At 42.5% G+C, this 15194-nt stretch overlaps 2 protein-coding genes across 4 annotated transcripts in view; both read right to left on the reverse strand.

The window, feature by feature from the left end:
- The window catches only part of VPS26A (VPS26, retromer complex component A), a 24539-nt gene extending 18737 nt beyond the window's left edge, over positions 1 to 5802 (reverse strand). For 2 of the 3 annotated variants that reach the window (XM_025203564.1, XM_025203562.1), the window contains exons 1-2: positions 5280 to 5300; positions 3009 to 3158 (exon numbers count right to left, since the gene is read on the reverse strand). Coding sequence is in view for 1 of the 3 variants with exons in the window: in XM_006023139.2 (XP_006023201.1) it covers positions 3009 to 3158; positions 5673 to 5675 (153 nt within the window). In the remaining 2 variants the exon portion in view is untranslated. Of the gene's footprint in view, positions 1 to 3008; positions 3159 to 5279; positions 5301 to 5672 lie in introns of those variants that run through there. The other variant, XM_006023139.2, reaches the window with a different exon arrangement.
- Positions 5803 to 11762: 5960 nt separating this feature from the next.
- The window catches only part of SRGN (serglycin), a 4611-nt gene continuing 1179 nt past the window's right edge, over positions 11763 to 15194 (reverse strand). Inside the window, exons 2-3 of the mRNA XM_006023140.3 lie at positions 14413 to 14560; positions 11763 to 12389 (exon numbers count right to left, since the gene is read on the reverse strand). Of these exons, the coding sequence (XP_006023202.1) occupies positions 12176 to 12389; positions 14413 to 14560 (362 nt within the window). The 3' untranslated portion in view covers positions 11763 to 12175. The remainder of the gene's footprint in view (positions 12390 to 14412; positions 14561 to 15194) is intronic.

Consider the following 15194-nt stretch of genomic DNA (forward strand, 5'->3'; position numbering starts at 1 on the left):
CACCCAGCACTCTTCCCTGCCTATGCAGGGGGTCAGACTCGATGATCTCAAGCAAATCCCGGGACGTCTCAAGCAAATCCCGGGACGTCTCTCAAGCAAATCCCGGGACGTCATTCTCCCCCTGTACTCGGCCTTAGTGAGGCCGCAGCTGGAGTACTGTGTCCAGTTTTGGGCTCCACAATTCAAAAAGGATGTGGAGAAGCTTGAGAGAGTCCAGAGAAGAGCCACGCGCATGATCAGAGGTCAGGGAAGCAGACCCTACGATGACAGGCTGAGAGCCCTGGGGCTCTTTAGCCTGGAAAAGCGCAGGCTCAGGGGTGATCTGATGGCCACCTACAAGTTTATCAGGGGTGACCACCAGCATCTGGGGGAACGTTTGTTCACCAGAGCGCCCCAAGGGATGACGAGGTCAAATGGTCACAAACTACTTCAAGATCGTTTCAGGCTGGACATAAGGAAGAATTTCTTTACTGTCCGAGCCCCCAAGGTCTGGAACAGCCTGCCACCGGAGGTGGTTCAAGCACCTTCATTGAACACCTTCAAGATGAAACTGGATGCTCATCTTGCTGGGATCCTATGACCCCAGCTGACTTCCTGCCCTTTGGGCAGGGGGCTGGACTCGATGATCTTCCGAGGTCCCTTCCAGCCCTAATGTCTATGAAATTAATCTTTAATTACTAGAGGTGTAAGCAATCCCTATACCCATCATAACTACCCCAAATTCCAAGCATGTATGCTACAAGGCTTCAAAAAGGCACCCCACCCCCAGCCGTGCAGCAAGATTAGAACACAGAGTGCCATAGCTTTATAAAATTTAACCATTCAGTAATACAATGTCATTAGCACAACCTGAAATACCTGCTCACTTGATGGAAGGGGATAAGCTAAAAGTTAAACTGTAAGCTAAGGATCGCTGTCCTCCCATACTGCAGGACAATCTCTTTGCCGTTTTAGACCGGAGCTTGTCATATTATACAACAAAACAACCCACGAAGGACCATGTTATAAGCATCCCATATACAGGGCAGCTCAACTGCTCCAGCAATGACAGAAAAAAAAAACACCCACTCCTTGCTAAGCCCCCAGGAACAAGATTATTGACCTTAAAGTTCCTGTTTCTGCAAGTGAGTTTAAACCTTCATATAACCAATATACTGCCCTAACAGATATCTTTGAGTGCTCAATGACCCAATTTAAACAAATGGAGAACCACAAGGGCAAGTCTGTAACTAGCTAATGAGTCTCTCTCACCCAAAACCTCTCTACTCTGAGCATCAGCTCCAGAATTACTCACAGGAAGCAGCAGATTCCTTCACGATATCTGGCACAGTGGTCAGGAACTTAAACAAAATGTTTAATTTTAAAACATGTACCCCCTAAGAAAAACAAACACAAACACACACTTTTAAGATGTGAATCCTGTGGTTTCAGAAGCTTTGCACTTGATTTCCCTGGCCAGTTGAGTTTAGGTTCCCCTCCTACACACATCAACCCTTGAAACATGCTGCTCTGAGATTTACTTTGTTTGTATCTACTAAACAGATTTCCACCAGCAGGGAAGAGAGCTAGTGATGGCTGTCAATTTGAGAGAAACCCAGGCAAAAGTTATGGAAAATTAAATTTTAGACAAGAGGTTGTGCGTTTTGTTTTTAAATAAAAAGCCTAGTGATCTTCATTATGAGTAAAAATTAAGGCACCTCATCTTCTTGAGACTAAAAACCTATTCCTTGGAAACACCAGCTATCAAAAATATATGCAGCATTTCCTAATTGGGCAATGATGACCTCAGAAATTCCTGGACCTTGGCAGGTAAGTTACATTTTTCAGGGCAGGGACAGTAAGACTATGCAAGCTGTAATCTTGAGAGTGAAAGGCAAAGAGGAGAGAGAGAAGAAGATTGCCAGCTTCACGTAACTTGTCTCTTGATCCAGTTGCCATTGCTTTAGCCAAAGCTCATCAGGCATTTTGCAGCAACTGCTGAGCAAGGCACACAGTCTTCCCTTTTCTCTTAAAGTCAGCAGGTTTATGAATACTATAGTTACTTATTTTTCTCCTTTTAGGACGCGGGCCAACTCTGAGCTTGACACACATTGAGAGAAAATTTCAGGTCTCTGTAAAAACCCTAGGGGAATATAAACTTTAGATTAAAAAAAAAAAAAAATCATGGCATGGAAAGCAGACCTGAAGAATAAGAGGGCTTCCTCCTTAACAGTAAGGCCTAAGAGACACAGTGAAACAGCCATTTAGAAGAGTCTAAGAATGTGCCACATGGCTCAGTTTCTTCAGTGAACTTCACAGTTTATTTAGGCACAGAGAAAGCTTTGTTAAGAAAAGGCCAGAGTAAAAGTTGAGACAGTCGTCAATATGATGCTGAAGGATAGAGTCCTATGGTTCCTCACTGGAAGGAAGCTGGAGTTCCTCATCCTTTTCTGCCTCAGGGAGAAAAAAAATCCTCCATCTGAACTAGCAGCCAGCTAAGCTGAATGCAGATTGCTCTTCTGATGTGCTACAGGAAACTCCTTCAAGACTCAAACACAGTTTATAACTGTATGATATGCAAGACAAGCTGCCCAATGAGACCTCAAAAAAGAATGTCACTAATGATGCTTTCTTTGTTTTTCCCTTCTCTGTTAGGTTTCTACAGACAACAAAGCCTGCTTCTTAAAAGAAAAATAGTTAAACTGACAAGACTAGATTTGGTTTTGCTTCAGGCTAAAGAAAAATAAGCAATAAGTTAGGGAATGTCATTTTTGTGTTGTTAATGAGAATGAAGGTTCATACAGTCTTCCCACTATTGGTTAAGGCGGCAAAAATGTTACGTTAGTCACAAGCAAACTAAAAAAATAAATAAATACTTCTGCATAAAGGTAACAACGACAGAAGCAAGCTGCCTTACAGACCAGTTTACCTCCTGCTGACAAACTAATCTCAAAGTGTACTATCTGATTTATGTTTGTGTTCTATACCACATGAAAGTATTATTAGAACCAACAACAAAAAAAAGTTACCTTTCCTGAAACAGATTCTCCATCATAGAAAAGATAATGTTTTTCTACTTTACCATCTTCGGTTTTGATTTCTGCTGTTTTTCGTGTTTCTGCATCATTAAGTATAACATCAATTTCACAAACAGGACCAAAAAAGCCACCAAGAAAACTCTGAAATAAAAAAGAAAGGTAAATTATCATGGGGTAGAGATCAGGTAGGGGAAGGGGCACTGGGGTTGTGGCCTTAGACTTTTTTCCCAGCTTAAAGTTATTTTCCCATTACATAATGTGCCCTTCAGAGATGGAGGGACCGACCCCAATCTGCAACTGTAAAACACAAATTTTTTAGGATTATCCAACTCACTTGGGTAGGATTTTTTTTAAATATATTCAGAGACAATTTCATAATAGCCACCCAGACAGCAGTTAGCAAATAATTAAAAAGGTCAGTCATAAGCAACAGAAGTCCAGGCAAACATTTGCAACAAAAAGTAAGAACCAGTTATGAACTCTAAAAAGAAATGCCACCATTGCATATGGCAGCAACAAATGGCAAATGTAACTAACAACTGCAAATAATTCAGCTCTCGTAATCCTAACCACATATCTTTTCACCAAAATGAAGAAGAGTTCTTAAATTATATTTAGGAAGCCTGGACTGAAAAACAAGCTTTGCTTCCTTAGAGTTAGGGAGGCGGGACATGCAGCGCATGCTTACATTGTAAACTTACTGTCAGGCAGCAGTGCTCTCAAGTTCAGAAGCACTGCTAGTTAACTCAGGTGCAGCAACACAAATACTAGACTGCTTTATGTTAGGTGGCAAAGTGAGGGAAGGTGCATGTGCACAGTACTGCAGCATGTTTGAGGTCATATGCCCACACTGTCACGTTACATGTTGTTTACTAGGATAGAGACAGGTAGGCTGTAGTCTATTCAAAAGGGAATCTAAAGGAAACTCAGCAAGATTGGGAAAAGTTTGGCCCAGTACTGTGCACTAATCCCCAAGCTCACGGAAGAAAATATTCCAAATGATTCACAACTGCTCCAGAACAAAAGTTTCAGATCACCAATCACAGCATTAGATGTGGACCTTCATTTAATTAGAGGCAGTAAATATAAACCTAAGATAAATAACCTCATTTTAGTAATTGTACCCCCAAACAACTACAATTAAGGGGGAAAGGTGTGATGAAATCACTTTAAAGTGTCCCAAAGAGCAGAAATTGCTAAAATGAAAGTTTCTGCACTGTTGAAATTACATGGGGTAACAGATGACAGAGAAAACTGCAAGATGCCAGAGAAAGGACAAAGGACCACTTCAGCGTTAAGGTATTTTGAGGCACGCAGGACTAAGTGAACTGAAAGTCGCTTCTTCACCTGTCTCTTTGGCAAACTGCTTCAATTCACTTTTCAAAGAGCCATAACAGAGCAAAGCTAAACTATACCTAAACCATGTTAGCTATACCTAACCCACGTTCACAGTCAAAAGACCAGAGCTGAAAAGCAGCACTAAGAGGAGCTTAAATCTAGCACAAAACAAGATTTTTGTTACTATTATAATACCACTGGCTTCCCCAGGAGCATGGGCACATTAAACCCTACGCACACAACGATCCTCCAATTTTTCAGCATTTACATGCATTAATCTAAAAAAGCTATTAAGTTTTATGCATGTTTACCTCTAAAACAAAGCAGCAAAACACAGGTTACATTCAAGGCCTGCATCACTTAAGATCACCCAGCATTTCACATTAGTCACAGCACCATGTAAGCAGAGTTAGTAGCAGAGCACCTCAAAAAAGACTACAAATAATTTGATTTCAAATTATTGCTCTTATAACTTGGTTTAGGATTTCATTCTGAGGAGGATACAACTTTGAATAAAAACACGACCCCAGCTCATGCCAAAATGGTTTACAAGTCAGCCTATAAGCCAGCCAGTTTGAGAGAGAAGTTGAGACCAGGCAGCGCAGACAGACGTTACAGAAGACACACTGTTTTGAAACATCTTCATCTGACCCCACATGCAACAAGGGGTCAGATTTTCACATAATTGGCCATTTTTGAAGCTGTCTGCAGCTGTGCACTTGTTTAGTCACGGCTACAAACTGCTTTCTGTGGTCAGACGGGGCAAAAAGTATCACTTCCATCTGTGCCCAAAATGCCTGTACAGGCAATTTAAAGTTTTCATCGCTTTCCTTAACATAGCTTAGTCCAAGACCCCTTACAGGCTTTCTTGTTGCCTTTTTTTTTTTTTTTTTTTTAAAGAAATGTTGAGAGTGGGTCTCTCACCAGATCACGCTGTTACTTCAGCGACACAGAAACCATACCAAACGCATCAAAGTACCGGGAGCCCGCATCCCCAAATGGCCATACTGCACCCCTCCGCGGGGCAGCCCCACGGCGCACAGGCTGGGGGGCGGGGGGCTAAGGACGGGGGGCCCACGGCTCCCGTCACAGCCCGAGGGAAAGCGCCGAGAGCCGCGGCCGGGACCGGCCGGGCTCCGACACACACCAGAAGCGAAGTCTTGCGTGGAAGGCTGCGGCCGGGGCGGGCAGGGCCGGCCCCCCCCGCCCGCGGCCGAGTCCGGCCGCCCCAGGCCTGCACCGCACGCGTGCCCCACAGCCCCGAGCCGGGCAAGTCGCCGGAGGTGGGGGAGAATCGGGCCCCCGGCCCGCGCTCACCATGGCCACTTCCCCTCCGCGTCCGACTCCCACCCCGAGCAGCAGCGGCCCCGACCCGCGCCCCTATCATGTGACCCAGCGCCCGTCACTCCCCGCCCCCCGCACGTGACCGCCGCTCGGGGCGGGGCAGGGGGCCGCCAGGGGGCGCTACCCGCCGCTGCCAGCTCGGTTGCAGGGGTAGAGCGAGACCCGCCCGCGCGCGCACGGAGGAACCAGGATCCGCCTTTTTAGCAACCGGGAGACTCAGCCGCGCTGACGCAGACAAGCGTGAGGCTAGTATCTCTAGTTGCTTGTGCGCCCTACGGGTCCCTCGGTTTAGCCACTCGTGCGGCAAGCAGATGCAGAGGTGGACGCTGTTGATCCAGCACCAGCTCCCGCCAGGGAGCATGTAGCTGCTGTAGCTCCTTGGACAACCAAACTGTGGGGCCTTCGCAGGCGCTAGCTGTGGCCAGCAGCGATGGTGCGCCTAAACAAGTGCGGCAGAGATGTAAATAAAGTAAGAGTTGGCTTTAAACATAGGTTTCAAACACGGATCCTAGTTTGCTGACACGGAACAGCTGCCACGTGTCTGCATGTGCAATAGGGGGAGTGGTTTTCAATGCGCTACCGGGGTAGAAATGAAAGACTGCTCTGTTTGCTTTGGAAGCGGTACCAGCAGAATGAGTTTCTTTCAATGTCACAACTACAGGTTCCCCTTGCTTTACGCTGTACACACATTCCTGGACAATGGCGCATAACTCAAATTCACATAAAGGGAACCCACTTTATAACCTAGCAAATAGGGATACGTTCCAAGACCTCGACTGTACTGACCCTCAGATTCATTTCTACCACTTTCACAAAACAATTTTGGTACTCACCAACGGCAGACAGTGCACAGGGCACTATCATAATGGGGATGGCAACTATAGAAACACGTGTCACAGACAACAAGCAAGGAGCACAGACCCACACAGGAGGCTATTTTGGTGTGTGTCACTCCCACAATGCACCGCACAAAGCAACTGACTGGGCTTCCGCCACACGGATCATATAAGAGTTAATTTACCTTGTGTATAACGAATTTTTGGTATAAAAAGGGTCATTGCATAAGAGTGAATTCACGCGTACAGAACCTTCATAAAGCGGGGGAAACCTGTATTACAATCCCTACAGACTACAGTAGTTCCTACAGGGCCCCATTTCAGGTAGAGCCCATTGTGTATACACATCTAATGAAAAGATAATCCATAACCTAAAGAATTTACCATCTGAGTCAAATGCAAGGTTTTGGCCCTTATTTTCAAAGTGCTCAAGAACCTATGCCCTAGCTAGCTAAAGATCGCCTGAAGCTCTGGGATAAGGACCATGGTCAACAACCTCTTCCTCAGGCACAGTAAAGATTTCTACCACAAGGAAATAGTTTGTGGAGGAGCCAGAGCTTTCTCAGGGACAGAGCTGGCCCATCCTATCCTGTGAAACTTGCAGCCACAGGGGAACCATAAGCGGCAGAAATGAGGGGGCTAACAGGGCTCAGCCGCCCCCAAACGGGGCAGCAGCAGGCATTGCCTTAGGGCAGCTTAGACACAGGAAGCTGCAGCAGGGAGGAGGGGTCCACACACACAGATACCCTTCACTTGTAGCCAGCACCACAGCTAGCCCAGCTGTACGCAGGCAAGTAAATTTCTTTTAATCTTTCTTTGTTACCCTGGGCTTGGGGGATGAGGTCAGCATGAGACCCCCCACAGTTCAGGAGAGAGTGGGTATGGACAGGGCAAATCATTCACCCCTGCCCCGCTCCCTGTTGCACTATGGGGATTGTCCCATGACCTGACCCACCTCCCATTCACCATGAATGTAGCCCAGCTGGGTCAGGTCATGGGACAATCAGAGCCCAGCAGCTCTTCCAGGGAGCAGGTAAGCAGGTCCCCCAACTGTGCACACCATGGGGAGCCAAGAGGAAGGGGGAGGAGGAGTTCCAACCGGCTCCCCCACGCCATGCCCCTGGATGAGCTGCCAGGCTCCGATTGCCTCACAACCTGGCCCAGCCAGGGCCCTATTTACAGTGAATCGGGCCCTGGCCAGGCCAAGTCATGGGACAATTGGAGCCCAGCAGCTCCTCCAGATGCACGGCACCAGACAGCCAAGGCTGAGGGGAGGGCATGTGCCCCCCCAATCTTTGCACAGGGCAAGGGTGGGCCACAGCTGTGAGCTGCACTCCGCTCCTTGCCTCAGCACCTCGCCACTGCTCCTTTAAAAGCAGCGTAGCAGAGTACCATGTGCCTTGTTGCCTGGCAAGGAGCCCTCTGGCCTGGTGATGCAGCCAAGGCTGGCCCCACTCTGGCCCCTGGCTCTGCCCCCCCACCACGGGGCGGTGCACAGCCAGGACCAGGAGGCAGTTGGGGCTGGGGCCATTGTGACCAGGGCCAGTGCAGCAGCCAGGGCAACCAGGGCCGGGGCCAGGGCCAGGACAGCAGCTGGGCCTGGCACAGCTGGGACCAGGAGGCAGCTGGGGCAGGTGCAGCATGGCACCAGGCGATGCTGCTCCCTACCTGTGGCCCTTTACCCTTCCCCCACAGACTTTCCCATGGGGGGGGCGTGTGTGCATGCATGCTCAGCCCCCCCAATTTTTTCTTCCTCTGCCTATGCTGTGAACACTCTGGCACCACCAATCCGTGCTGCCGCCATTTTTGGTGGCGGGGGGGCCCCCCCCCCAACAGCTTCTTTGCATCAGGAAGCCCTAAAACTGTATCTTGTAGGAGGCCCCAAAAATGGTGGGCCAGCCCTGCTCAGGGGGTAGTTGTCTGTGGCTAGGGTCCCACAGGAACCCAGGGTAGTGAAAATCCTCACCAACTCCTACTCTGAACGCAAGGAACGTCTGCTTTTGACCTTCTCCAGTATGAACATACAGCAGCATGTTCATGTTTAAAACAACAGTAAAACACTTCAACAAATACAGGGCACACACCATGTTTTACCTGAGGAGAGCACAAGAGAAAGAACTATAGATGAGCATCACACACTACAGTGATGAGGGCAGTGTAAGAACCTATATCAGAGAGAACAAAAATATATAACTAGACAACCCACAAAGCATCTGTGAGATGGCATAATACCCATACAGTTATAAATGTTCTTCATTCATAAATCCTATGTTTCTAGGAATGAAGGAAGGTATTCAGCTTATAGACACAGTCTGCAGCAATGGGCACTGTTTCTGTCTGTTTATGTAAATAGATACACATATAAAGGGTAATTGTTTCAACTGTAAACAACCCCACTGGTGACAGCTTATCTTGGCTGCCACGCTAGCACAGGACTGCAACATCTAATTACTAAAATGTGTCTAAGCTTTTTGTTACCAAAAGCAGTTTACAACTTCTTACAAATGAAAAGCTGCCTCCTTAGGCTGAAGCTAGAAAAGATGCTTCCTTAGCCTATGTGAAATGAAAAGCGAATGGGTGGAAAATATTGCTATGTTACTCCACACATCCTTCCCTCCCTTCCACAACCTCCCCCAGTGCCTTATGACTGGGGTATTTGGGTAAAATAGTAGGAGGAGTTCAGTTTAGGTATTCAAATAACTCCATGATCATCAAATATGAAATTATTGGCCTGCAGCTATGATTGATGGGCAAAGGTTGATTACTAGATAGAATCATCAGCAAGAAGTGCAAGAGCGATCCAAGAGCAATGTAGGTGGTACTAGATATAGGGTGTACTAGATCTGTTTAGGGTGTATCTGATATAGGGTGTACTAGAGCTGTTTCAAGGCAAAGAAGAGAATTTCTCTCAACGTAGAAACTCTTTTAATAGACATGAAGAAATCATTTTGCACTCTACATCTTCATCTTAAGGATCTATGATATTTAATAGATATGATATCTTATATTATCATAACCTATGTGATACTGGGAATTCAATTTTGCCCAAATTCTATCAGTTTAAATGGGATGAAGTGAATTTGCTCTGTGCCATATTATCCATCCATTAACGGTCTGGTTAAATGTTTGTTGCAAACCCAGACTTTAAGTACTTCAACAAAGTTTAAAAGCAGAGGTTCTGTAACCCGTCTTGCTATTTTTTATTTACCAGTACTTGCTTGGATACAAATATATTCTTAAAGAGCAGTACCACTATATTAACACAAGGTCAGAATTTATAATCACCTGATAAAAACAGAGATGTGACAACCAATCTGGAACAAGCAGACTGCTTGCTTAGCTCTATCAGGGGTTGATTTAAATTAAACAAACCTAAGTTACGCAAAGTTAAAAAAAATCCCTCAATGCTCTGTATTAATTTAACTAAGTCTGCTTAAAACCAGTTTTAAGTTTAACTGATGTTATTATTATTTGGTAGAACAGAACTTTATTTCCAAGAATAGCTGTCTGTAAAGTATATAGATTTCCATGATAGAACAACTATTTGTAGTGCTAAGTCATATCTGCTAAGAGACTCATTTACAAGAACTTTGTCTATTGCCAGATATTTCTTGGAGCATTCAGATCCCATGGTTTTTCTTGGCAGTCTACAAAAAGGTACTAGAGATCACAGCAATGATACCAAGAAAAATATAACAAGTAGAAATTTAGAACCAGCTGGGTTATGTAATGAGGCCACATCAATCTTTGGTTGTTGAATATATAGCAAAAATTTATGTGGGGCAATTTTATACACAAAGAAATTAAGATGCTAGATACTGAAAATTAATATCCCCTTCCCTTCTGCCCATGTTTTGGGATAAATATTCTTGGTGAAAGGAATCTTTCATATAATTGAGTTAGATGTTTTGAAATGTGGGTTTGCTGTTTTGCCACTAGGTGGAAGCCTTACTTGGTGTACCTTGTGATCTGATTTACTTGGGTTTCAGTCCTCTGATTGCTGACACCTCTGGCCTTTGATCCAACAAAATAGGTAAAGGCATGTTTAACCACAAGCATGAGTAAGGATTTAGATTTCACACCTGCTTAAGTGCTTTTCTGGATTGGGACTTTAAGAAGAGTAATTTATGCAGGAAATATGCCAGATTTAACTATTACAATACCACCTACAGAATTGTATCATATCTATGCTTAAGAGCACAACACTATAACAATGTATATTTCATATAATTTCTTAGGGAACAGGAGGTTGCCCTGCTTCATCCTCATTTTATTTAAAGGGCAGATATGGGAAACATTAAATATCTTCGTGTCATTTGTTTTAATAAAACTCCAGCCTATCAAGATTGTGTTATTGCTACATACTATGTTGTTATCCTTGCAAACAACAAAGCATATCCCTTTCTGCTATGGTTAACATATGAAGCAGGTGTGTATGGAACAGAAGCAATTGAAGACCATGTGAAATTAACGCCCCGCCTCCCCCCATCTTTCTCCCTATCAGGGTGACAAAAATCAAAAATAAAACATTTGGCTTAGCTGCAGGACAAATAGAGTTTTGCCTGAGTAGGTGAAAGACGGTTTTCTGTCTGCTCATTCTAAAATTAATCCTGCTCTCTACGAAGTCAATAGCAAAATTCTTACTGCCTTCAGTATAAATCCAAGATTATGACCAGGAGCTAGAAGGCTAGACATTCTTTTATTTCAAGTTAAAATTTAATTTAGAAATTTAAAATTAAAACCTGAAAAAAGAGAAGAGCATAAATCCTCAGAATTGATAGGTATCATCGTGCACCCATGGATTTCTTTTCTCTAAGATTATAATCTTTTCACATATTTTATAGACAATTTTCATTAAAGTTACAGGAAAAAAAATATTTATTACTAATTTCCACAAACATTTTTTAGATTTTATCCCAGTATGCAAAAAGCTGTGGATCAAACCAACACTTGGTTATATTGAGATGTTAATAGATTTAGAACTTAGTAGATGCAACCATCTATCCAACAATTTAAAATATAACAAGTTAAGTTGCTCTTTAACATTTCTAATATTAAAGGTCTCACAGAATGAATGTAGGGGGTCTGTGGTTCTTGGATCTGCGAGGTCATGTCTCATATAGTCATGTTACATCCAAACTATTAGTATGTACTGTAATGAGGTATAATAGGCATTATAAAAAGACCAATTATTAAACTGAAAATTGTGTTAAAATAATATCGAATATATTTTGCAAAAATGCTTACTTATACTTTATTGAGATAATTATCCAGGAAAACCAGATACAAGGAAAACAAGCAGTTAACTTCAAGTTACATTAATCTGTAGGACAGTTGCTCCTATTAAATATATATTGTTGCAGTCTTTTTTTGTCTATATTAGCATTTGTATCAGTGATATTATGAAGGATATTTTAAATTCCAGTTTCTCAGTATTTGCCTGGCTATTTTACTTACAAAAACACAGAATAAGCTCACATTTAATATAGTCTTAATAAAGAAAAGCAATAAAGATAAGGCACATTTTAATTGTTTATAAATTTTTATAAATTTGCTTTTTTCCTGAGAATAATCACACTTAGTTATACAACAGAGAAGTGTGGGAAATAATCATCCTCATGGTAGAGGTTAAATTCTCTCTTACAGAATTAAATCCTCTTCTGTTAGTTTCTCCTTCAGCTCTGATTTTTGTTGGCGAAGCACTAAATCAGGAAGTATCACGTTAGAATACTCTACATTGTAATCCATTCCTGACCCAGATTCTGGTTCTGTTTCAAATGTGTCTTCCATCCCAGATCCAGATGCCTCTTCAGAAAGTGGAAAAAATTCACGCTGCTCCTGAAATGTCTTCATCCTGAAACATAAGACAAAAATGACACTAAGTCTTGCTAAAGACATGCCTTGAGATCTTCCTTACCTGCTTTGAAGAAAACTGGCAATTAAACTGAACTTTACTGAGTTCACTCAGTCTCATGAGCTTAGAGCAGTGATTCTTATTTGGTACCCTGGTGTGACTTGAGATTCATCCAGGGTGCCATGCAGCGTTAGCGCTATTCGGTGCGGAGACATGATTTACAAGATAAGAAATCCATAATTTTAAAACCATTCTGACCTGCTGTGGTCTTTGTGTGTTCTTTATAACAGAAAAATTACTCTATTGTTTTTCTGTAGTCAAAAAAAGAATGAAACTAAGATCTGGCAGTTTCTGTGGAGTGCCTTGAGTCTAAAAAAAGGCTGAGAACCATTGGTTTAGGGTGTGGGAAATGAGTCAAGATGATTTATCTCCTAATTTCCCACCTCTCTTTGCCATTGACACACTCTCTCACAATCCCAAATAGAGCTGATAAAAAAAAAAAAAGAAAAGAAAAGAAAAATCAGGGAATCATGAAATGTTGCAATTTTTTAGCTTTTGCTTAAAATATGAAATATTTTGATCAGCCCCCTTAATACACAAGCCTTCTGAAAGCTTTATTAGTCCATCTACCAGCAGGAACCAAAAAAAAGACCATTTTCCCATCTCACCTGCCTGCTATCCTATGCTGGCAAACATTAACATTTTGAACAGTTTTTTGGCCATTCTGCTCAATATCAAGTAGCCAATACTGAGCCAATTCTCAATGTGAGAAAGACAAAAAATATAAGAATTAAGGAAAAGTAATTAAAAGAATTGAGACTGAATGGCAGGTGGTTTTGGAAAGAAGAGATGGTTCCCAGCTGCAAAGAGGCAAAATGGTACAAGGCAAGTTTACAGCCTCTTCTTCCATTTTAGTGCCATTGTGGGGTAAAAAAAATCCATTATAAATCAGCCTGTTTTTAAAAAGAGTAGAAATTTACTTATTAAACCTTTAATCAAGCCTCACAAGTCACAGATACTAGAGGTCAAGTAGTGTCAATGGATATTTTGTAGATGGAAATGTTAGGATCATTTGGTGTCATACAACATAAAATAACTGCAATAAAGCCTCATGCTTATAAAAACATGTTACTCAAAAGAGAATGCAGGAAGCAATATTTCCATTCCCCACCAGCACATACAGAGCTGTACAATTTGCTTGGGGGTACTGCTGGAGGAAAGATGATATATTTAGTCTTCCTCAGATTTTTTCTCTTTGTGACCAGATACTCTCCCCCGCAGCCTTGTCTTTTGTATTCTCCTTACGTTTTTTCACAGCATCTGATGAAGTGAGCTTAACCTCATAAAAGCTTGTGCTATATATCTACTTTGGTTACCTTATATGGTGCATATCTACCCTGCCTTTCTCAGAAGCAGCAAGGATTTGTCATCACTGGAAACAATACCGGGCAAATGGAGAATTGACTGATATAAAATACTAAACTATATTCCTGTTCATTTAGAGCAGTGGTTCTCAACCTTTTTAGACTCAAGGCACCCTTTGTCAGGCCTGAGGTACCCCTCCATAATTTTTGGAGTGGCACCCCATTTAAAAAAACTAAGTTATGTATTACCGGGCTTATCTCCTTGTAGAGGGGGCAGACAATGAGGATAGAGGAGCAGCTAAGCAGGGAGAGCATCAGCCTGGCTTTATCTGCTTATTTCCTCACACCTCACTTATCTCTCCACATTTCCAGTGGCACCCTTCACAGGATTTTGCAGCACCCCAACTGAGAATCGCTGATTTAGAGCCCAGCAAAATATGGCCATTGCCTACACAATTAGATTTGAAAAATCTATTTCTTCATCTTGCCTGTATTAACACTTTTTCAAGTCAATAAACTCTTAGCAAGGAGAGGAAATTCAAATGCATTATGATCCAGGGAATAAAGCTAAAACTAGAGATTTAAGTGCTTCCAGCTAGACATATTTAACATTTATTAATACCAACCCTAAATACTGAAGGAACAATTTATTTACTTACAGAAATGAATCAGCCATAGGAGGGAGGATTCTGTTGGCTCCACCTTCAGGCATTTCAAACAGTGGTCCTTTTTCTTCAATGCAGTTAGACAACCAGGCATTAGGTCTACATCTTACTTTCTTGTACCTGGCTTTCTGCACCGGAACACCTGATCAAATTATCCATACATTATTAATATGAATTCTAATCAGTCTTAAGAAGTATTTGATTTTCTAAGCACCGGTTTAGAGGACAGCAGTTTATATAGCTGTATTTTGGTGACTTCCCAACCATGAAAAATTGTCTGACTATATTTTTTAACTATTAAATATAACAAAGTTAATATTCCAGTTTCTATAATTGCATCCATATTGGCACAGTTTTCAAGGACTAAAGAAATTCTATATGGAACAGCTAAATGAACTTCCACAGCTTTTATACTGGCACAGAGAAATCAAAAACTGAGAGCATTGAAAAGGCCACCAGAAGAGTAGATTTCACAATTAAATGGGCATCTATGAAATGGACAAATGTAGCATGAGAAGCGTAAGTCCAGTTTTGTGAAGTGTTGTGAGCGCACAAACTCAGGTGCATGTATTTAAGATTAAAACATTTCAACCTTCTTTTTTGGCATCATTAATTTAATCTGAAGCCTCATGTAATTCCCTCCTCTTGGAGTTTCACTTTATTCTTTAGGATTGTCTTCTTCTGTAATTACAATTCCTTTTAACCCTGTTAAAGGTTTAACATATTGAATCACTCTGCCAGCCTTCTGGTGTACATATATATTTTTTTAGGGAAAG

The sequence above is a fragment of the Alligator sinensis genome, unplaced genomic scaffold (assembly GCF_000455745.1).
Source record: "Alligator sinensis unplaced genomic scaffold, ASM45574v1 scaffold546_1, whole genome shotgun sequence".
Lineage (NCBI taxonomy): Eukaryota > Metazoa > Chordata > Crocodylia > Alligatoridae > Alligator > Alligator sinensis.